Source organism: Toxorhynchites rutilus, chromosome 1 (assembly GCF_029784135.1).
Source record: "Toxorhynchites rutilus septentrionalis strain SRP chromosome 1, ASM2978413v1, whole genome shotgun sequence".
Taxonomy (NCBI): domain Eukaryota; kingdom Metazoa; phylum Arthropoda; class Insecta; order Diptera; family Culicidae; genus Toxorhynchites; species Toxorhynchites rutilus.
The window spans coordinates 38,069,575-38,094,121 of record NC_073744.1 but is presented as its reverse complement, the minus strand read 5'-3'; the positions used below and the strand labels follow the sequence as shown (position 1 = coordinate 38,094,121).

At 37.9% G+C, this 24,547-nt stretch overlaps 3 protein-coding genes across 3 annotated transcripts; 1 reads left to right on the top strand and 2 right to left on the bottom strand.

Moving 5' to 3' along the window:
* Window positions 1–4,745: 4,745 nt before the first annotated feature.
* LOC129779120 (uncharacterized) lies at window positions 4,746–7,668 on the top strand. The gene is made up of 2 exons (XM_055786395.1): window positions 4,746–5,168; window positions 5,222–7,668. The coding sequence occupies exons 1-2, from the start codon at window positions 4,822–4,824 to the stop codon at window positions 6,648–6,650; spliced, it is 1,776 nt and encodes a 591-aa protein (XP_055642370.1). The 5' UTR covers window positions 4,746–4,821; the 3' UTR covers window positions 6,651–7,668.
* A 4,807-nt stretch (window positions 7,669–12,475) lies between these two features.
* Window positions 12,476–13,190, bottom strand: LOC129762093 (protein BUD31 homolog). Its single transcript, XM_055760080.1, has 2 exons — window positions 12,988–13,190; window positions 12,476–12,916 (listed from the first exon to the last, which is right to left on the bottom strand). Exons 1-2 carry the CDS (start codon window positions 13,079–13,081, stop codon window positions 12,576–12,578), a joined length of 435 nt encoding a protein of 144 aa, XP_055616055.1. The 5' UTR covers window positions 13,082–13,190; the 3' UTR covers window positions 12,476–12,575.
* A 10,018-nt stretch (window positions 13,191–23,208) lies between these two features.
* Window positions 23,209–24,496, bottom strand: LOC129778950 (integrator complex subunit 12). Its single transcript, XM_055786145.1, has one exon. The coding sequence runs from the start codon at window positions 24,372–24,374 to the stop codon at window positions 23,289–23,291; it is 1,086 nt and encodes a 361-aa protein (XP_055642120.1). The 5' UTR covers window positions 24,375–24,496; the 3' UTR covers window positions 23,209–23,288.
* Between the last annotated feature and the right edge of the window lie 51 nt (window positions 24,497–24,547).

Here is a 24,547-nt window from a genome sequence, read left to right as displayed (position 1 = left end):
GGTGACGTAGGACTATCGTTGATTTAGAGATCATTTGTATGAAGTTGAATCTGAATTCATTCTGAATGAATGAATATTTGGAGAACTTCGAAAACGAGAGCGTTACGTTGGAGGCACAAGGTTTTATGCATCCAATATTGGATACGGAAATATCCTACTGATGGGGAAGAATAATCTTCAGAAGCTATCCTGTTGATTGCGATTGATTGAAAAATCACAAAACCTAATGTATTTGGTCACAGTGTTACATGGATAGAAAACATTCAATTAAACTCATTCACATGAATATATTTTGAAAATTCCCAGAGGAACTGGCAGATTATTTTCAGTAACGATTAGTTATTTCCACATTTTCCGCGATACTGGAAGCCCACCAGTGGTTAATACCAACTCGATAACCACCTGTTAATAGCACTTGATTGAAACATATTTGGTCACAGTGTTACATGGATAGAAAACATTCAATTAAACTCTTTCACATGAATATATTTTGAAAATTCCCAAAGGAACTGGCAGATTATTTTCCAGCAATGATTAGATCTTTCCGGAACTTTCTCGATGCTGAATGGCATCCTAACGGAAAGAATTCTGCGCGTGTATGTGTCGATCCTTCGCCGTCCACCTCCTCCAGCACGTTAGGCAACGATGTTGTCTTGTCGATGTCCTCACGAAAAATGAATGTGTCTCACCACCAGAATATCGCTTAAGTATGCTTTTTGTGTGTGATTGAATCGAGAGAAGGTGTGGTTTACGATGGCAATTTGGAAGGCAAACTAGAGGGGAATTAACTCTCTGAGCTCGGAACTTTCGGCGACTGAGCAATAATCGATTGCGGGCGCATACAATATTGGATACGGAAATATCCTACTGATGGGGAAGAATAATCTTCTGAAGCTATCCTGTTAATAGCGATTGATTGAAAAACCACAAAACCAAATGTATTTGGTCACAGTGTAACATGGATAGAAAAAATTCAATTAAACTCTTTCACATGAATATATTTTGAAAATTCCCAGAGGAACTGGCAGATTATTTTCAGTAACGATTAGATATTTCAACATTTTCCTCGATACTGGAAGCCCACCAGTGGTTAATGCCAACTCGATAACCACCTGTTAATAGCACTTGATTGAAACATATTTGGTCACAGTGTAACATGGATAGAAAACATTCAATTAAACTCTTTCACATGAATATATTTTGAAAATTCCCAGAGGAACTGACAGATTATTTTCAGTAACGATTAGATATTTCCACATTTTCCTCGATACTGGAAGCCCACCAGTGGTTAATGCCAACTCGATAACCACCTGTTAATAGCCGCGCGTGTATGTGTGTGTAGCGATGTCTTCCCAGGGAACCGTTTGTGGCATCACTCTCCTCCTGATAGATTCTCTTCTGGCCTAGGGTGCACAAACAGGCTCTTGGTGACACCGTTCATCCGCGCTTTCATGATAAATAAAGAGCTTCACCGCAACAGCGACAACATGCTCCAATCGCTGTTCAATTAGAACTGAGTGGATTTCCGAGCGCCGCTCGCTTATATACCGATTGGTGATTTCAATAGCCTGTTTTGAAAGCAATTTTAAGACTATTGAAACAAGTTTTTGGATCAAAAAGCAACAAGTATATAACGCGTAGACATTTTATCTTTCGAATGAAGAGTTTATCATACCATTTCGTTCAGTTGTTTAGGAGCTATTAACGCTCAAAATCTCGGTCTCCGGCGTAACGCTTTCGTTTTCGAAACTTTGATTTTACACCCCGGTATAGAAATGAAAGACGTAGTCCTACGTCAAAACAATTTGCATTTACTAGATGCGTGAACACATTCAAAATCGGACAAACCAACATAATTTACCCCAACAAAATATCAAATAATCAATTCATGCTTTGTCGCTTTGAAGTAAGCGTTTACTCACTCGCCTTGGGTAAATTGTAACATATGTATGTTCGCTATACCACAATAGTTCAAAATAATGGACGCAGTGGTTTACACCCAACAGGGGGAAAAAATGTTCGCTTGCCAAACGACACCTCCACTCGATAATGTTATCTATATCAAAACAGAAAAACGAACATACAGTCAATCGCAAAATTGAGTGTACACCCCGTGTTGGTTTGTTATTTTTTTTGTTTTTCGGGGTTAAAAAGTAAATAGTTAAAAGTGATTTATATTCATCGGAAAATCCTTTTCCCTTTTTACTCTCATGTAGTGATAACAAAAAAATTAAAATGGTCACATTTCTAATTCATGTTCAAAATACAAACGAAAAATCTTCAATTCATGGCAAAACTTAGTGTACAGTTCATATTTTTTCTCAAAAATAAAATTGAAATCAGTACACAAATGTTGACAGATAACAAAATCAATCCCCTAGTATCCCCTTTAGGTGCACCCGTGGCCGAGTGATTAGCGTCTCACATTATCATGCCGGGTGTTCGGGTTCGATTCTCGTTCTGGCCGGGGGATTTTTCGTCAAAGAAATTTCCTTCCACCTGCACTGTGGTCACGCGTATTCTAGAGCTTGCCCCTCGGAATACATTCAAGGCGTGTTATTTGGCTTAAGAAATCTTAAGAAAGTTAATGCATGCGTTGAGACGGCAAAAGTTCCACAGGGCACGTTAACGCCATTCAAGAAAAAGAAGAAGAAGTATCCCCTTTGGTATGCCCACCTATGGCGTCCAGGACTGGTCATTTCTGGTCACTGTAGATGAAATGCTCTCCCAGGTCTCCTTAATCGTCGTTTTGAGTTCCGCTTTGTTCCCTGGATTTTTGTTCTTCATACGGTTCTTGATTTCCCACCATAAATGCTCAAAAGTGTTCAAGTCTAGTAATTGTGGTGGTGTTTTAAGTTGATTGGGACATTATAGAGCAGGTATTCTCGCACGATGAGATCAGTGTGCTTCGGGTCACTGTCCTACTTGATAATCACGAAAGAGACCCAATTTCTGCGCAGAAGGTTTGGTTTGGTTTGAAGGTTTCAGTATTTTTGACAACAATTTTTTCTCGAGATGACAGGGGATCTCAAAGTTTCATGCAATTTTAAGACATTTGGCATCAAAAAAATATTTTTCAAAACTCCCCTTTTGTGTGATTTTTCGATTATCAAAAATGCGAGGGGTTGTATCCGAGACACGACCGCTTAGGACGTAGGACTACGCAATCCTTTTTCTTTTTAATTTGTTGGTTTATTATTTTGGATATTATTTGCGAATACGTCAAAATTTCATAAATAACTTTTTAGTTTTAGCTTGCAGTTTGAGCTTCGTAGAATCATTTCGTGAAGCAATGATTGTTTCTTGCCTTTGCAAGAACAATACACTAATTGGTCAAATGTCGCAATTTGTTTCTTTACATCAATGCACGCATTGCACTGAGTATTTAACGAGAGGCATCTTCCGTGCATCGCATTTCAGCAAGCATCAAACACGCGTCTAACAGATGCACACAGTTGCAGCGATAAAAATGAAACTTCGCGAGAATGATGATAAATTCTCACTCGACTCTCGGTCAAAACCGTCAACAAAGCTAGGAGCTTGTTGCATCAGAACAGAGCCGAAGCGCACGAGATCAAAACGAATGGCGACTAAAAGTATCGAAGGTGTGCTATTCACATGTAAAGGAAATGAACAAGTTCTAAGTTTCACGCAACGAAAACAAGCAACACACACAAAGCCAAACACTGATGGCTAGAAGCGACCTATAATCATTTGCACTCTTCTCTTTTTTCGCCTGCTTTGCCATGGCTCGGATGGTTGTGTTAATTGCAATGCCAGATGCACTTCGAGTGAAATATTCGCTAGAGTTCACAGCTCGAGGGGAAACATACAACACAAAACGAGCAGAATAAGCGGCCTTTGTTGTTTCGGACACAGAAAGATTCTGAGAATTTTCCTCAGAGGAGATGCAATACTTATACGCTAGCGACAGCTTACTTGCTATGCAAGGGTGAAGTTTACTTCGTAAATATTCTCTTTTTCCTATCCCCCTTCATTGTTTCTATTCCATCGGCTGCATAAGTTGCCCATTATTAACAGCTCTGTTTGGGAAAGCACACAAATTGATAGAACAAATGTATGGGGAGATGGGAATGCTTCCAATTTTCATCAATTTAAACCATATACAGACCATGGGATTGTAATGTATAGCATGTAAAACTTCCGATTCGATTGGTATGCAAATCGTTAAAATCCGTTCGCAGCAAAAATAGTTATTGACGTTAACTTTATTTCATAAAAACGTGACCTCTTTTCTGATTTGACACCCTTAATGTAAGACGCAGTCCTACGTCAAAAAACTGAAACTCTGACCGCTTTGCGCCACCTTCCCTTACGTCGGCTTATAATTGAGCTGATATTTTGCATAGGGTGTTGTTTCGAGGTGGTGAACATTTTTTATGATGTAACTTTTTGAAATTCGAGATGACCATTTTCATTTGCACCCTGGTATACACTCAATTTGGCAATACCTCAAATTGAGATTTTTCCATCTTTTAGGGTTAAATAATTGACCAAAATTCTTTGTGCGTATAGCTGGTTAAATGTGTGAGTAATTAATATGAATCAAAACAATTTTTGTATTGAAAACATTTTGTATCAAATAAATGGAAAGTATCGCGAAATGTTGTGTGTACACTCAATTTTTCGATTGACTGTATATGCGAACTGCAAACGTTGATAAGCTCTCATCGTTATCTACCCACAACCAGGTATGTCCGTCTCGCGTGTGACTCACACATTTTTCTTACCTCATCAACAGATACATTTTTGCATTCGACGCGTTCGAAGCTGCGGAAATGAAACCAAATTCGCCGCCCGATGGACGCTTTAGACGGAATTCCCAAGTGCGTTCTGGGCTACCAGGTGAAAACGCGCTCCCAAATAGTGCTTAGTTTCATGGTTCCGGTGATTTTTGAATTCATAGTGTACGTCGTTGTTATGACTGCCGATATTCTGGTAGTGGTGGAGCACTTTCGCAATGACAACAATACGTGGGCTTGGTTAACACTTTGTTTAATTTGGATCCCGACAATAGCCAGTTTCTCGACAGTACTCTCGTCTCCAAGCCACTGGCCAGAGACGATTGGTTGTGACGGACTAACGGGGAGATTTGTGGGAAAACACCTACTGCTGTTGTTGCTTTTTCCAGTGGCAGCAATATACAGGTCAGTGATGCGATAGTATGAATTGACCCCTAAACATTGCTTTCAACTTCTAGATTCAGTCGAAGATTTTTCTGGTGCGTAGAAGCATTGTTCCATGACAGAGCGTCCCATTCACGACTACAAGCAGTGTATAAGATCCGAGAAACATCACCATGTGAACTGTATCACTTTCTACAAGCCTTCCTGCAATCCGGACCCCAAATGTTTCTCCAGTTGTACATACTGCTTCGTGACAATGCTTTCAGGAATTACGACACTGTAACCGCACAAATAATGAGCATTGTGTTCTCTTTCCTAACTATGGCCTCCATTATCGCTACCTATCAAAGGTTCGAAAGCCAGAAAATTGTGGGAAGATGTTATCCTTGGAGTTCAGAGGACCAAGTGAAGACTAGAAAGCGCCATCTTATACGGACGACGAGCACAGCTGAGAGTTTACTCGTGAGGAATTCCGAAGTCGTCACTCCCGAGTCGAATCCCATCACACCAAGCATAATGAAAAATTTCTATTCGAAGTATGGCGAGGGTACATCTACTCAACAAAATATCACATTCATCGATCAGAAAGCACAAAACGATGAATATGCAAACGTCACAGACGATGATAAGCTGACATCCTCCGATACAGTTGATTCCCCATCACCAACAGTGAGTTTCAAGCAGGATCTTATCGAAAACATTGACGAAATTCAAGAATATGTGAGGAGGACCGATGACTTCAAACTGACTACCGTAGAGCAGCAACAGGAGCAACAGCAGGATCCAATTGTGGTGGAAACATTCGATCAGAGTCCCCGAACACCGGCACCACCAACACCGACGGCGTATTTATTGAAACGGGCATCCATGCTGAAGAATATGTTCGTGTTCGACGCCCAGAGCTTTATCAAAGATCACGTCCCACGGCTACCGGAGGGAATGTTCGAACAGGACGAGAAGAAAACTCCGGACGTGATCGATGGGGATCTGGTGTCGCTGCCATCCCGCAAGCAAACGATCAATGGTTTGGAAGAGGATGACCTCGTTGGTAAGGCGATTTCTTTCGCCGGCTGGGTCATGTTTCTGCTGATGCGAATGATCAGTCTGTCCGTGTTCTACGTGTTCTTTCCCACCATTTTCTGGATGGTCTGCTTGAACCACTACCTTCTGATGATCGCTTGCATTATTTATGAGGTGCGATTCCACGAGAAGCTCGAGCGGTATTTCTTCTATCTGTTCCTGGCGTATATTTATGTGTACTCTTTGCTGGAGTTCAAAATTAGGTTCATCCATGTGCGAACCTGGTACATCGGATACTTTGTGATCGTGTTCGCGGAAAATATCGTTATGAGCGCACTGTGGTATAACTTGGGAGTGTTCGAGTCCTGGTGGTTCGATTTTCTGCATTTTATCACAATTACCAGTGGAATACTGAGTCTTCTGTGTCTTTTGTTTTATTATGGGTTCTTGAGACCCAAGGATAAACTGCTGTTCGTCAACTGAGAACAGTGTTTTGGAACAGATCTCGTTTTTGTTTACGTGTAACCAAATGTGATTGTAATAAATTATGTGATAGAGGTGAGGGATTTTCCTTAAATCCTATTGAGCCTTCTAGCAGTTGCACTTGCTAGGAACGTTGGCCATGACCGAGTAAAAGATGGATGTCGGCACGTTCTTCACCTCTTTCGTGGGCTTGGCGATCTCCGTGCTGGAAATTATTAAAGCAGATCCTCCGTTTGGAATTCACCCAAAAATTTTGTATTGATTGCTGCTAAGAAACGTTGGGATCGGCGGTCTTCGGTACATCGATTACCTTAAGCCGGCACATCTCCTCCAATGTTCTCTTGGCATAATCTTCCGATGTCAGTCCGACCAAACGATCACATCCTCCTCCGTGTACTTATTCTTGATGAAGGCGGCAACTTCCGGCAGACACTTCGAAAAGTATATATCCCCGTTCATCGCAAGCTCCGGAGGTAATAACAACGGCTTAGACATTCTCTTCTCGCTGAACGTCATCAACAGCAGGACCTTCTTCGGGAACTACTATTTTCCGTATTGATCTTACTGGAGTTTTAAAAATTTGCCAGCTACATTAGAAATTACTGCAACATTTTCAAAATTACAGAAGGTTTCCTGAAACACTATAAAAAAACGTGGTTTTGGCACTTTTTAAAAATCGATGCAACAAAATTTTTTTTAGACAAAGCAACAAATTCAGAATCTATTGGAGTTTACAAAAATACCTTCCGGTTAGCGGTGAGATCATTATTTGTTGAATTATTCATCATCAAAGACGAAGGGGTAATTTTTCATTCAAACAGAAGTATCTCTGTATGAAAAGGTCATACATGAACATTCTAACGATTCTAGGAACCAAATGAAAGCTAGTTGATAAGGTTGTTTGGATTTGCTTTAAATTTGGTTGGAATAAATTGTGTTAATCTCAAAGAGTTGGAAAAAAACATAAAGAAATGTTTTTTTTATTTCTTCCCGATATATTTGTTCACCCCTACACACAACCAAGTGAAAATATGTTCTTAAAATATTCATAAAATTGAAAAGTGTAGCTTCAAAATGATGTATATCACTTGATTTTTCACGAAGTTAAAGCTTTTCTAAAATCACCTAAAAATTACGACGTCGTACTCTGCTCCTTTTTTGTCGAGTGTGGATCGTAATTGAAGACATATCACATCATCTTATGAATTTGACACATCAAGATTGTTGATGTCTATTTCTAAACGGATCTACGGTACAAGATGCGGCCGTTTGGTCACTATGTTGAAATAGGGCAGCGGTACAGGACGGACTCGATTATATATAGTCGACCATTTTTTTTAAACAATTATTTTCCAATCCTATACATAATCGAATCTCAAGAAAACTATTTTTTCATTAATGTATGAATGTCAAACATTAATAGAAAAATAGTTTTTTTGTGATTCGATTATGTATTGGATTCGAAAATTAACGTTGAAAGTGAAATTGCGATTATATATAATCGAGTATGAAAATAGTACCTGTATATGAAAATAGTACGAAAGAAAGCCCCTACCTCAAGCATAAAAGAGAGAGATTAAACACAAGCGTTCAAAATTCTGCATCCTCTCAATAAGTTCAGTGGTATGCAGCTGCTACTGGTACTACGAGGCGGACTCGATTATATACAGTCTCCGATTTTTTTTCACTGTATATGATCGAGTCAAAACATTTTTTTTAAATTTGTTTTGTATACAAATATTTTCGGTTTCTAAATATATATAAAAGAAGAACTCAATTTTTGATTCATCCCCTTAAAGTAATAAGATACTTTCTCATATAAAAAATCTGAATTATTTTAAGAGATGATAGAGGATCATATTTAATGAAAAAAAAATCCTTCTTCGCATATGTTCGAATTTCAACAATGACAGAATTATTAAACTTTTTCTCTATTTCCGGTACCTTTAACTGGCTTCAATTAAAAAAATTACGCTACTTACAAAAATTCTGTTGCTTCCAATGTTCCTTTTACTATAAATTTCCTAGTACTTCAACCAAAACTTGTCATTATAATATCATGTTACTTCCAGACAAAATTCTCGCTGAAGATTTTTTAATCACTTGCAAATAACATGTTTCTCCCTTAAATGGAATACATGTTTCATACAGAAAATATAATGAAAAAATCCTTCTTCGCATATGTTCGAATTTCAACAATGACAGAATTATTAAACTTTTTCTCTATTTCCGGTACCTTTAACTGGCTTCAATTAAAAAAATTACGCTACTTACAAAAATTCTGTTGCTTCCAATGTTCCTTTTACTATAAATTTCCTAGTACTTCAACCAAAACTCGTCATTATAATATCATGTTACTTCCAGACAAAATTCTCGCTGAAGATTTTTTAATCACTTGCAAATAACATGTTTCTCCCTTAAATGGAATACATGTTTCATACAGAAAATATAATGAAATGATGACATCCCAAATCAGACGATTCTTTCCTCGAGTTTTACCCTTACCCCTTTACTTGATTAGGTTTCGAGATATGCAGAAATTTGAGTTCCATTTGTATGGCAGCCCTTCCGCCCTCAAAAGCGTGTAGAACCACCATAGGAACATTGAGCCTGATTCTCGAATACACTTCGAATACACTTCACGGTGAAAACGGAATGAAACGTATCCGCGATGTCAACGGTACGGTGTACATCTGGATAAGAGATTAGTTTCCCACTAAACTTATCATTATAATATCAAATTATCTTAAGATGAAATTTTTGTATGAGATTATTATATCACAGTGGAAAACAAAGTTTTCCACTCACATTAAATACCAGTTTGATACGAAAAAGTTGATTTTCATTAATGATTTTTTTATTTGAAAAGTACTCATTCTGCCTGAAAACTCATTATTATCTTCGACACTTCACTAACTCGAAAAGCGTAGTTTAATGGCGTGCCGTTTATTTCGATTCCACCGTGAAGTGTGTTCGAAAATCATGCCCATTTATTGATTGGAACCCTTGGTTCGATTAGTTCCCCAGTTATGGAGTAATTTCTGTTTAATTCGTATGGTAGCCCTTCATCTGAGAGAGAGGAGGAGTGTCAAACCGCCATAGAAACGTGTCGTGCCTCTTTGAACACCCATATAACAAATTTTATTCCATTTGCTTGAACAGTTCTCGATTTATGCAGAAATCTGAGTTTCATTTGTAGGACAGCCCCCTCTTAGAGAGGAGGAGGAGGAGGAGGAGGAGGAGGAGGAGGAGGAGGAGGAGGAGGAGGAGGAGGAGGAGGAGGAGGAGTGTTTTATCACAATAAAAACATTTCTTGCTCCCAAAAATCTCTACATGTCAAATTAAGTCTATTTTTCTTGCTTAGTTCTCGAGTTATGCAGAAATTTATGTTTCATTTATATGGCAAATCACCCTATATTCTTAATTTTATCCAAAAAAAATATGTAATATACTTCAACGTTTCTATCAACCAAATTGAAGTTCTCTAACCGCTCTACAATGCGTTTTTGACACCCAACCTCTATCTTTTTTAATCACGCTGCAATATAATTTTAAACAATTCCTGGTGAATCTACAACTAGAATCTACCAAAATCAAGATTTTTATTTCATTGTTCTCATAATAGCCATTTTCACTTTAACGTTAAATATTTCATTTTCGCTTGAAATTATTCATATATGAAAAAACAATTTTTAACTGTATATCGAGTCTAAAATTGTAAATTATCCAATCATGTATACTCTGTCCAACTTCTATAAGACCAGGTAATGATCTTGCTGTTTTGTTTCATTGTAAACACACAATGATTCAATTTATATTCTAGTGTATAAGTATTGGTGACCATGATTTGCATGATTTTCATATGTGTGTATGCAAGCGCTGAGCGTAAACGAATGTTTTTGCATTTTTCAAGTGTCAAGTTTCTATAAGACCAGTTACATTTTCCGTTATTGTAGTTGTTTTTATCAATCAACCTTGAAAATGCCGAAGGGAAAAGTGCTCACGGAGAGAGAAGAAAGACAAATCGATGCATTTCACCAAAAAAATGTTGATTTCGGAGAAATTGCTCTTCGGATTGGGCGATCTCATCCAGTAGTGCTCAATGATTTGGCGAATTCTCAAGCATACGGTATGAAGGAGAGAGCTCCACGTAAATCGAAGCTCTCTGACCGGAATAAGCGGGAAATAGTTAGTACAGCTTCGAATACCTCAAATTCACTTGTGCAAATAAAGCAATATTTCAGCTTCTCTATTACTCGGGTGACAATTCGTCAAATTTTGGTAGAAACTCCTCACATAAAGAGGGCTTGAAAGGTTAAAACTCCTCATCTTACACCATCTCACATCGAAAGACGTCTGAGTTTTGCCAAAGCTCACATGAAACGACGGAGGGACATGGTATGTTGTGACAAAGAATGTTTCCAAAAGAATACATTTTGCTATATACCATAACGAAAAGTTCTTCAATGTATAGGCTATCTTCACTGACGAAAAATAGTTCAATTTGGATGGTCTTCATGGTTTCAACGGGTAATGGCGTGATTTACGGAAAAGGGAACAGTATTTTTCAATCTTGAATTTTGGTGGAGGCTCGTGCATGGTTTGGGCGGGATTCTGTACTTTCGAATCATTCAAGGATTACACACATGTTCTGGAATCTTCTCTGCTACCTGTCTGTAAACAGTATTCCAACACGAATTTCTCTAGTCTCCAGTGACCTACTGTATAACATTTGATAATAAAGGTAACTAATATAAGCATATAAGCTTATAAGCATTCTCTTTCGAACAAAAATACCTTCCTCTACATTACGAAACGATGGCCCTAATTCGTTTAAAAATTTCAAGTGTCGCTATAAAACCGTTGCACTTAATATGTTAACCCTTTAACGGGTCGTGGAAACTAGGCAACGAATCGTCTCCAACTTCAGAGAACATAATCTTTACATGAGGAATAACACATGTTTACCATTGAAAAAACTATTGAAACAATTGAAAAAAATATATTGGGGGCAATATAGTTGCTACTGCCCGTTAACCCCGAAATCACTGCCTCGTAAATTCATTTCATTGCGCCTTTGGTTATGCAAAAATCAAAACAAAAACTCTAGTGCGGCGATACCGATTACTTCAGCGATTTACAATATTTCTAGTGTAGCGAAAAAATCTTTTTTTTTATATAGTTTTAGAGAAAAAATTAAAATTCCAATTTTTCATCAAATATATCGTTTATTTTATTGAAAAAACTTCATGATCTTACACAGTAGACAATACGTTAACAGTGAAAAACTTTTCAATTTGTTGCATTTTCAACGAGTTTGAACAGAATTTTCTACCGGCGCTCTAAAATCGTGATTTTGTTACATGAAAATGACTCTCAATTTAATATAGCACATTTTCAGCAGCCCAAAAAAAATGGAGTATTGCCAGATATTTTTAGAAGGTTCTGGCTAAGTAAAATATTGAAATGATATTCCAAGTGCAGCGAAAAGAATATGTTTTGTTGGTGGCAATATTGATGCCAGTACCCGGTAAAGGGTTAAAAAACAGATTTTTTCGCTGCACTAGAAATATTTTTGGATTTTTGCATAACCAAAGGCACAATAGAGTGAAATTAAGTACGGGGCTAGTGGGTACATTTATGCTTCTGTCTTTCAATACTGTCATGAGTGCCATCTGTTCATCAGTGATTTGAATATTAGCAAAGACACAAGTCTCAAATGCAGTACCGCTGTAATCGCACTTCATAGCTTCATTACAACGAAAAACTATCTGAAAAAAATAATAACCGCCCAATTGGTCAAAGAAATGGATACAAAACAAAAACCTAATGTGGTCGTAAACTTTATTCTCCTAAATTTGCATCCTCAGTTTCATAATAAAAAAAAGATAGTTCGTCACCCATTTCTCGCATTCCTCTTCCCGCTTAACCTGAACAACCTCGGCAGCCACAGTGTACACACTCCACGACTCTTCCTTCCTCTAGCTTTGATTTGGGCACTCGGCAGATACAATTGGTGCCAAAGTTGGTATCCCTCGTTTGGATGCATCGCAGGCAGCACAGATTTTCGTACCCAGATTTCTTCCACTTGGCAATCAGATTCCCGTCAGCCATCTTCTCCTTCAGACAGTATTCGTACAACTCACGGCTGATGGCCTTCCGCCGGTAGAACAAATCGTATATGTAGCGGGATTTTTGATGGTGAATTTTGAAGATGGGCCACAGCGATTCTGTGATACGCTTGCCTTCGTGAGGTTCGGTTTCGGCTAGAAGGGAAAATACAGCAGAATACGAAGAACGTTTGTTTACGATTCCACAATTGCAGCTGCTGACTAACCTTCGCGCATTTTCTGCTCAAGCTCCTCTAAGGTAGGTTCTATCAATTCCCAGCCCTCCGGAGGCTGCTTACGGCTGCGGCGTACTTTCGGCATTTATGTATTTAATATGAATAAAGAGCTATTTTAGCGAAAATTGAGAATTTATTTCGATGTGATACGTTTTCTTGGCTGAGAATACGAATAAAACAAACACAATCGTTGTGCTGTCAATGTGTATGAATGTTCTCAGCCACAGGGGAGGATATTGTAGGTAAAGAAGAGTCTGTGCAGTTGATAGATAATAGAGAAGGGTTCTACATTCATGCTAAAGGTGGCCGTACACTGTTTGTCCGGAGATCAAATATTTGACTCCTCTTCACATATAAAGTTTGGTTGGAATTTGGTACAAACACTATTTTGTTTTTCACTATTCAAATATCCTCATTGGCAAACAATGTCAAACAACGAACGTGGTTAAAATTTTACTGAAAAAATTTAAGGTAACCTACCCGTGTACCGACAGGTTTGACAAACAGATTGAAAAAATATTTTAGGCATCCAATAACATAAAATATGCTTGTCGTGTTTTGTGTCGAATATATTTGATCAGTACACGTTGATCAAATTTCATCTGTCAAAAAGAGTCAAATATTTGGCTTCGGCCAAACAGTGTTTGAGTATCCTAATACTACTGCTGTAGAAAGCCTCACAATAATTTTATCAAATTTAAAGAAAGTATCTGTTCGTTCTTAGCATGAAAAGAAAATATAGTAAGTTACATTTAATGTTAAATTTTGCTAATTGGTCAGATCTGTATTACGACACGTTTAATTGGACATTTCTCGCGAAAATTTTGAATAGGTCCTAAGTAACAAATGTAAACAAATCGAATTAATGTTAAACGTAATTGGTTCTCAATTATTGAATGCATTACGAAAACAATCGTTCAAGTATGTATCCTATTTACCTTTTTATCACCTATACAAAAAATGTCCAATTTGCAGATTCGAATTTTAAACACTCGACTGTTACTTCGGACGCCACTTTCCTCTGAAGCTCGATACGTCCGAAGTAACAAAGCAATCAAAACAGCACGAAGTCGTACTTCGGTCATTTTGATTTTCCATTTTCGGGTATTGATATCGTTTTCAGTGCAATTCAACGAGTGATAACAATAATGATTTGCTTTTAGCACGAAGTGCAAGTATTTTGATCGTTGTTTAGTCGTTATTTTCAAATGCTCATCGTGCAATGTGTTTTGTCTAATGTATAAAGCGGTCATTCAAAACGTCCAATGTAACATTTTTCGCTCGAATCAGAATTTAGATCAACCTTTTTCGGACGTGTCAAAAATTATGGTTCACAAAACCTAACAAATTTTGATGATTTTCATACCAATGGTATAGGGAGCTCTCTAAGATTTGTTCGATGTGCTATACATTACGATTCCCTAAACTGTGAACGGTTAAAATTAACGAAAATTGTGGAGGTGAGGGTTCAAATATACTTTTCCGCCCCGGGTGCGACAAGGACTCTTCCCCGAGTGCAAATGTTTCTACTTTTCCGGTGGAAGGAGGAGGTGCAAATCAACTCTTCCGCCCCGGGTGCAAAAGCTTCACTCGACGCCACTGTCCATTTGTGTGCTTACCTACCTGTGCTGACAATAAGGTTCTACGGTAAGTTACAATATTTGCAGTGCCGAAAAATATGCAGTGCGAATCAAATGCAGTGTTCGTTCTACGAGCAATAGGGGAGAAGAAAGAAAACATTGCAATTTAAGCTCCTCATTACTCTATAGGTCGCAGAAATATTTGCAGTCGTCGATAGAAAATATTTCTGGGTACCTATCACGATGACGGAAATTATACATTCTTTGAAACTAACAATTGAATAAATGGAATATTTTAAGCACTATGTAAACGAAAATCTCGCGTTCTGATTCGTCGATTGGCACAATCTATATATGCTCTCTCAGATGTACTGTTCAAGGGAACAAGTAAGTTAGAGGAACAAGAGATGGATAACGTAAATCTGCGACATTCTCTTTTAGTGTCACTGCAACGAACAATGCGTTTAACACTAAACCTACCGATGTTTCATGTAAACCTATTCCTACCACAGCGGGTCAAGTGACCGTTTATAAATAAATAGTGAACAATGACTCGATTTATCAAGTTTTGTTGAGAAACGTGGCATAGCATATTTCTCCTGTATATTTAGACATTTTGGGATAACAATTATTAACAAAATATTGAAACTTCAATTTTTGATACGCAAAATAGCACTGTAGCTTGAAATGGTTTCGGTTCGCTCGCTTGGATAGTCAGCAATACAATTAGTTCTGATCATTCACTATTCATTCACAAATACAACAAAATATATAGAGCAACAGCAAAAAATGTGTAATGCAATTGTTTTGTATCACAACCACACATACGAATCTTTCTGATATCATATAAATGTTTGCAAGGGTCAAATGACCCGTTGCGGTAGATAGGTTAGATTTTATCTATTTCTCAGTAAGAAAAAGAACAAGGGAGGAGTAAATACTGAAAAATACATTCGATGTATGTTTTAGGAAAAGAAGTGTAGGCAAATGATGTTGTAACAATGTAATTTGCAAGAAAATTTTGACTAAAAGTTGAAAAAGGGTCCTTTGACCCCTCGTGGTAGGTTTAGTGTTAATGAATAGAACAAGAGTTTGCTATAGTATGCGTTTGGTTGGTTTGCTAATAAGGAAAACTAAAATTAAACTCTTAACTATCGACCTTGAGAAAAACCATCTTCGAGCCTCGTTACCGCTGCCGTCTGATCGCTATCTCGATGACTGATAAATCGTGTCTGAAGTATATGTTTCTACTTCTTCGTTTGTGTGTTAACGGAAACTTGAGAGCTGCTCATTTCATTCCACTCCGATACTCAAATTGAATGTTATCAAGGAAGTCGGTCACATTCAAAAACACAGGGCCCTATTATAGAAATCGAGGTGATAAGATTTTTACTCGTTAGCTCTGTTTTACCTAAGTGGTGCGGACTCAATCCACTTCATTCTCAAGCAAATTCTTGCATGTTTTCAAGCGATTTCTTGCAATAAATTCTCAGACCACCAGAGATGCCAGATTTACAAATATGTTTGTAAATTTACAGACATATCTGTAAAACATTCATCACATCTATTCATCACATCAAAAATATTTGACTCACCATATGACATTTTTCCATAGTTTTAATACAGAAAAGTTATTATATTTAGTATATATCAATACACATGACGTTAGACCAGCGATACTCAACCTGCGGCCCGGCAGTCCTTCTTGTTGGCCCATCTGGTGTGTATGATGTTTGGAACTCATACACATAAGTACTTTTGCCTTGACATCATTGCAGACGAAAAAGAGGATACGGTTATTCACAATTAATGAACAATTGCATTCTCTGCAGGTAAGGAAAAATCTTGAACGAAAATTGTCTCTGATAATTATTTTCTGTTCTAGACAAGATTGTTTTGCTGAAATGCAAGGAGATTTATTGAAAAATAGTGAAGTTAGGGTCAGGACTATGCAACCTATGTATTTAAACAACATCGAATAAACAACTTACATTTGCTTTCGGGTCTGCTTATGACGAAATATGGGTTACTGTTCGATATGGTTACGACAGACATGGTTCATGGCCGTGTGGTGGTCTAAAACTTGTATAGCCTTGCATGGCGGATGGAAAATATACACTGCATTTTTTTTAAAATAAAAACGACAAGACCGCAAGCCTTGGTGGATGTCCAATATATCAACGGAGAAATACTGTGTTTTATAAAAATTAACAACGCGTATGTTTGTGTATGTATGTGTATGTATGTATGTGTAGATCGTTGAAACATTTAAACACACTTACAGCACATAAGTTATTAAGTGGTCCGAAAAATCATTTTTTTCCACTTTTTCCCAAAAATGACAAATGAAAATTAATAACATTTGAATCACTGAATCGATTTAGATGATCGACATATAAAATTGACCTAGCCTTTTATAAAAAAATATTTAACTTGCGAAAAACATAATTATATTTTAGTAATTATTGATTGTAGTCGTTTTTTATTTTTTTTATGACTTTGGACTAGAGGGCGCTATATATTTTTATATTTTTTCTTGAAAGCTGAGGATTTTTTACACAACATATCTCGATATCAGGGTTGCTATTTTTTCGTTTTTTAGATATGATTTAAAAAAAAAATCATTTTTCCCCATTTGTCCAAAAATAACTTTCTGCAAAAAATCATAACATTTGAACTACTGAACCGATTTAGATGATCGATATATTAAATTGAAGCCAATAAGCAAAACTCACACTTGCGGGAAGATTGGATTCTAGTAGCATAGGTCTAGTTTAGTCACATATGAATATTGATCGAAGACTTAAAACATGTTAAATTTACAAAATTCTAACTTAAAAACAATAATTATAGCATCTCTGATATCGAGATATGTTAAGTAAATACTCCTCAGCTTTCCATAAAAAAATATAAAAAAATATAGCGCTCCTATCTTTAACCGAGAAAACTATGAAAAACTAACTCAATCCATAATTACAAAAACAGAATTCAATTTTTTCGCAAAAGTAATATTTTTTAAAAAAATATATCTCGTAAGCTTCAATTTGATATGTCGATGATATGAATCGGTCCAATAGTTCGAAAGTTATGACTTTTTGTAGTGGGAAAAATGGGGAAAAATTGTTTTTCGAACCATCGATTAGTTTTGCAAAATCATATTTCAAAAACGAAAAAAATAGCATCTCTGATATCGAGATATTTTATGCAAAAGTTCTCAGCTTTCAATCCATATTAAAAATAGGATCCATATTATATGCAAGTTAAATATTTCTCAATTAAAGCTCATTGGCTTAAATTTGATATGTCGATCATCTAAATCGGTTGAGTGGTTCGAAAGTTATAAATTTTTGAAAAAAGTCATTTTGGGAAAAAGTGGAAAAAATGATTTTTGGGATCACCCTAAAATGGAAATGGGCACCCTAATGACAAATTAAAAAAATACGAGTTTAATGTTTTGCGATAAAGAACAAAATTACCACTTTTGACGAAGAGCTGAGAACCACTATATTAGTTTGGCATGGAATGGCTGTGTATATATATACAGAATACAATCTTACGTGCATCGTGATGTACAAAGTATTAATGAATAAGTGAAAATTAACGTTAAAAGACATTTCTATAGATCTGCACACTTTTACAGACTTTTCCACATTTTTAACAGACATTCACATGTTTTTACAGACTTTTTTTAAAAATCATCTGGCAGCTCTTCCTTCCACTTTTTATCGAATATTTCCAAATCGCAGGAGTAAACATTTACGTGACTCTGACTTTGTTTGTTTTTATTACGTTCGGAAAAACGTTATGACAAAGAGAGGGGACATTAAAAATGCGTTGCTCAGTGAAAGGCTGAGATGGTCTTTTAGAGATGCAATGGTTAATTAAACAATTGACGGAAAAATGTAGTTCGTTCATTTTATAATTTTACTTATTTTTCCCCTTGACAACAATACCTCTTTTATAGTGTTGATTATCATAAGAAAAATAACACTCCTGATCGTTGGATCTCTTTTGACATTTCAATTGGATCTTTTTTGACAGCCGTTTTGATTCAGTCCGCACTACCTAGTGTTTTACTATTATAGAAATCGAGCAATTCGATAGCATCGAGCGAGTGATAGCTATCGATGCAAGTGTCAGAATTTTTCGAGGTGTTTGGTTCGCTTGTTGCATATCTTCAGAGAATTATTTTGTTTTGGTTTGCGTCCCTGATATTTCCCTTTGGGAAACATTTCAGAAACGCTTAGATATATGCAATTTTCAACACAAGTTCGTTTGTTTTGATCAGTATTTGTTTTACGGTGCTGCCAGAATAGGCTATACAAGGTAAGTGTACAATCCAGCATTATTTATATAAATCATGTTACAATTTATAATGCAGAACCTACTTCCAGCGTATATTTCAGTGGTTGAAAACGAATGGACAGACAAATCACCAGCAGTTTGAACGACTCGTTGAACCAATAAAAGCGAGTGTAAACATTGCTCGAGGTTTTTGTGGAGGCAGTTCAAATAGAATGGGAGAAGTGGGAGAAATTCAGTGAGGATCTTAATGCACTGAGACCATCAATGCGTGTTGGTTCAGAATGGCAGAAAGTAAGTGTAAGTTTCTTCTACGGTACATATACTACATAACTTCATAAGTAAATTTTATCATATTCTTTGAATTACTATCAAACGAATTTCCTACCTAAAAAATGATTATTCCTGCTAGCGTACATTATTACGGGCTACTTCTGTCAGAAATTTTCTTTTTATTGCTATACTATACCAAACTTTCTATACCATATGCTAAAGCTGAAATGTCTTGCAATACAATAATGATTTTTTTTTTATATTACAGATTTGGATTGACATGATGTGAAGGGTAAAGGAAACACTAGCACACAATAAGAATTTAGGGTCACAGGTGGTGGCCCAATACAATAAAGCTATTGACGCCGCTACAAGAAATCGACGCTAAAAGAGAATTATATGCAAAAAAATTGTTTTGCTAAAAAAGTGGAATTCATGCGTGACTCCTTACGGAATTCCATAGATTGCAGTTGTGAGAATACATGAAAAAGTTCATTTTATAATAACTGTATTTTTTGACGTAGGACTACGTCTAACCGGAAGATATAGGGGGTGAAATGGAAATCTAGGCACTGAACAAGTAGGAAAAAATGCAAGATTTGGAACGCTTATAACTCGAGCATTTCTCAATAGATCGCAAAGGTTTTTGCATCAATTGATAGAAAATATATCTACGCATCTGTCATAACGAATAACATTTCATTTTTCTTGAGATAAATAATTGAATAATTGTGAAATATCAAGCATTGTCAAAATGCACTATGTGCCCATTTTTGATTGGTCCATTTTGTGCTCCTCAAATCGTACCGACCAAAACGGGCAACCAGAGCAGCAGCGAAATAGAATGAAGCACGATTGGAAAGGAAAAAGAAAAAAATGAACGAAACATTGGTCGCAGTCTCACACATGCGTAATTCCCGAGCCAGCCATTCAGCTTAAAAATCCCCGCTCCGCTGCCGTAACGATCATTCTCATTCAAACCGTACACCACATCGGTTCGCATCACAACACATCAACAAACCAACCCAAGCAGCCATGTCTGGACATGGTAAAGGAGGAAAAGTGAAGGGAAAGGCAAAATCCCGCTCGAACCGTGTTGATCTGGAGTTCCCCGCAAGGGTAGCTAGGCCGAGCGCGTTAGTACCAGTGCACCAGTCCACCTAGAAAAACCGCATTCAGAACAAAACACATTCAGTTCGGTGGACATCAAGACAACAACAGGCAGTTGCAGCGAGTGGCGAATGGCAAACGCAATCGCAAAACGGCAGCAGGTAGCAGAAGAACAAAGTTTGTTCTTTATACAAACTGCTTTGGTGGCAAATCCAGAACAAGGCGGCATCGAGGGCGTTCGAAATGGTTTTTTTCAAAATCACGAGTACAAAGTTTTCTAAATTGGAACCATTCCATAAAACAAGGCGCTTTTCAGGGCCATTAAACCTTCCAAAAAAGAGTTTAGGAAATACAGTTCAATGCTTTCTAAAACATTATCCAAAATAATAATAAAACACAAATTGATTTTTTCATAATCTTTGCCTGGATCTGATGAGTATGTGAATTTGGCATTTGTTCCGAGCTTATTGATAGTTGGGGACTTTCCTGATTATTCAATTTTCATCAATTCTTAAATTGTTTCCAGATTGAAAGTACAGTAATTTACAATTAGTTCGACATTTAGCTAATTGGACGGACATTGTAATGTGACTTATTTAGTTGGACATTTTTGTAAACATAGAGATCCAAATTATGACCCCACATTGAAAGTCGACACTGTACCACTGTCATCGCAGATGTTCAATTACAGGTTAAAATCGCCTCCAATGCGACACTGAGTGGCGCTTCGGCACTTCGCATTGAATGTAATTTACTGTACAACATGTCACAAAGCTGGATGGGAAGAAATTTTCCAACTGTGAAAGCTATGGCGAGTGGCAACAAATCGCTAAACAGGAAGGTTTAGCCGAACAAGATGAGGATATCGAGTGATAACAAAACAATAAACTCTTTAGATTGAAGATAATTTTGTGATCCTGAAAAGGACCCTTTTTAGCCTGCATGTGAATCCAACGAGCGAACAAATCGTAATGAATGTATTTTTTTGCCATCGCTCCCTTTTAACGCTCATTCGTTCGTCTCGTTGGACTCGCCCCTCTGGCTGAGTCTGCCGATTTGTCTCTATCCTGTGAGTGTGCACCGCTAGAGTATAAAACACGCGGACCCTAAAAAAATATCTTGTTTTCTTTCAAACCGTAAACCCGTGTGGTTGTACGGCATCGGCATCGTGGACGTAACGAAGGAGGACAAGTTAAGGGAAAGGCAAAGTCTCACTCGAACCGTGCAGGTCTCCAGTTCCCTGTTGGTCGCATTCACTGATTGCTCCGCAAGGGTAACTAGGCCGAACGGATTGGTGCCGGAGCACCAGTATACCTAACAGCGATTATAGAGTTTCGGCCGTTGGAGTGCTCGAGTTGGCTTGCAAAGCTGCTCACGACAATCGGAAACCCGCATCAAGAACAGAGCAGCTTCGGTTCGGCGCTCGTCAAGGCAACAATTAGTTTCAGTGAGTGGCAAAGTGTTCCTCCGGCACGTCGCATTAAATGTAATTTACTGAACAATATGTCACAAGCTGGATGGGAAGAAATTTTCCAACTGTGAAAGCTGTGGCGAGTGGCAAACGCAATAGCTAAACAGGAAGGTTTAACCGAACAAGATGGGAATATCGAGTGATAACAAAAACACAACACCAAAGGTTCTTTTCAGAACCATCAACATATTCATAAAGAGTAAACAGTAAACTAATCCATTTTTCAGGTAGATAGGTAGGTATTAACGTAGGAGAAGAAAATAAAACAACATATTTAAATATATATTTAACAAAAGCTGTTCCCTTTGTATAGTCCTACGTCACTCCGGTTATGTCCCCGACATTACCCACCCGTCTTTTTGTAAAGCAAATTGTTCCATGATGTCGTTTTTATTACACATCCATGTATGCATTATGCTTACTAAGCTTCATTCGTTAAGGGAATATCAGTTTTCGCCAAAACATAACCATATTAACACTTTTGGAAATATAGATATTTATAATTTTCATAACAGATGTCTCAAAAAAAGATTTGGCTTCCTTCCTATAGTGCTTTGTGAAACATTTCAAACTCGTTTCAAAATATTTCAGCACCAGCACTGACATTCGAGCAGAGTAACGAATCGAGCTGTTTTCCTCGATTTCTATAATTCCAGATTTTACTCGGTGTGATACTGATAGTGAATGTATCGAATCCTCGATTCGATTTCTATAATAGGGCCCACAATCAAATTGATTTCTAGTCTAGCCGAAAACTCTTACAGGATTACATTAGCCCGGGTTCCAGCCCATTATTCCATTTCAGGTAACGAAAACGCGGACTCGTTAGCTAAGATCAGGGCCTTGGAAGACACCATTTTTAAGCGACAAATAACCTGTCATGTTTTTTGTTGTACTCCTCATCTGGAACGTACTCTCCAATTGACAATACAATTGGAATGAAGATAATATTTGTCGCTGGCCCAGGTATCGAAAAACGCATGGTTCAAAGGATTAAATGTAGGTCGAAGCTTCATCCGCGTAATGTCCCGTTTAATCTGTATTGCATTGGTATCGTTGATTGTAATATTTGGGTTTGTGGTGATGGTTATCATGACATCGAGCATGTGATCTCGTCCTGTATAGACTTTCATTCTGCCAGGGCTCATCTATCGAAATCCAGTTAAAGACATCTTTGCTAGTCGCGACCCCAATATAATGCTCCCTATTTACCAATTTCTCAAAAGAAATGATATCACTGTATGATTCCTTCCTTCCCCTGATTCCTGATGTTTTTGGGAGCGTTGGAGATGTAATTTTGCTAGTAGGTACGGAAAAACTTCGCGGATATTCGATAAGTTATTTCAATTGACAGCCCTTGTTGTAGTCTTACGTTTCTTCGGTTATGTCCCCGACATTACACACCCGTTTTTTTAAAAATCAATTTTGTCTGCGTTAGAATTACGTATGAAGGGGATAAGTATAGAGTTAACCCATAAGTAGTTCATTTTATTACCCATGATTTCAATAAATTTACAATAATAATGTCTTATTTCATTTTTAGATATGCAAATGGATTATTTGTGCTTTCTTTTACTGTCCTGCAATTTGGCGGCCTTCTTTTTCATCATCTGAAGACGCTTGTCGGCGCTAATAATGTTAATGTTCGGTGTACCAGCCCCACTACTGGAAGATAATGCCGCTGATGATGCTGATCCACCTGCGCCAATGGATGACGATGACCCCGAGCCAGAGCTACTCTTGGACTTATCTCTATCCTTCTCTCGGTCTCCTTTTTCCGACCGATCGCGGTCGCGGTCGCGCTCACGATCACGATCCCGATCGCGATCTTTTTCCCTTTCCCTGTCTCTGTCATGAGAAGAACTTTCCCTGCTGCTGCCTGATTTGGCTCTCTTATGCCGATGGGATGACGAAGATGATTCATTATTTTTCACGCTTCCACTGCTAGATGACTTTGAGTGGGAGGAGGATGAAGTTCGTGCCGGGGAACCCACGGCAGATGACGAAGAAGATTTGCTCAACGATTTCCCTCTGCAGATTGTGCAGAACCAAGCGTTCTCCTGATCGTTTGCATCCACCTCGGAAATCACAGGTTTGTGACACTCCTGGTGATACAAGGAATGACAATCGGCACACTCGACCAGCCTATTTCTTGCACTAACATCCATTCTCCTACAAACGATACACATCAAATCTTCCAGCTCCTTCAGCTGGTCTTCTTCCATCACAACTTCGTCATCATCGTCGTTGCCTTCAACATCAGAAATCGACAAAATTATCGCACCCTGTGGAGGTGGTACAGTCAACGATTCCGGCGTCGGAACACTACTTTCTGTTGGCGGTTCACTTTTTGCGGGAGATTGCTGGTTTGAGTCGCAAATAGAAACTGAAGCGACCGCATCAACTACAGTCACGATTGGCTTTTGCTTGCGTACATACAGATTGCTGCCAAGGGCCAAACTTTCTTCCGCTAAGTGCTTCTTGGTAAGTGTACTGGCCAGGGTTTTACCGCTACCATGGCGTTGCTTGATGACCTCGTCCAGCAGGCTGCGGATTTTTTCCGCCGAATCGGCTTTGTCCGAGTGAAGCAATTTAAGTGCATGTTTGAATGTTGGATCGACGTCTAACGCGGAAGACATCATATTATTGCTAGTGCGATAATGTTAATACGAAAACTGGAAAACTGATCGATATAACCGGAGCGAACGGACCCAAATTCAATGAATTCACCCAATCACTTCACCAACATCACATCTGACGTAATGCCGGGGATAAATGAAAACAAAACCTGGGTATGTCGGTAAAGCAGAACAGG

Excerpts from the sequence above, each read along its gene's own strand:
- LOC129779120 (XM_055786395.1), top strand. The coding sequence starts at position 4,822 with ATGGACGCTTTAGACGGAATTCCCAAGTGCGTTCTGGGCTACCAGGTG. Across the intron at positions 5,169-5,221 it reads CCAGTGGCAGCAATATACAG|ATTCAGTCGAAGATTTTTCT; the intron begins GTCAGTGATGCG and ends TTCAACTTCTAG.
- LOC129762093 (XM_055760080.1), bottom strand. The coding sequence starts at position 13,081 with ATGCCGAAAGTACGCCGCAGCCGTAAGCAGCCTCCGGAGGGCTGGGAA. Across the intron at positions 12,917-12,987 it reads TGAGCAGAAAATGCGCGAAG|CCGAAACCGAACCTCACGAA; the intron begins GTTAGTCAGCAG and ends TTTCCCTTCTAG.
- LOC129778950 (XM_055786145.1), bottom strand. The coding sequence starts at position 24,374 with ATGATGTCTTCCGCGTTAGACGTCGATCCAACATTCAAACATGCACTT.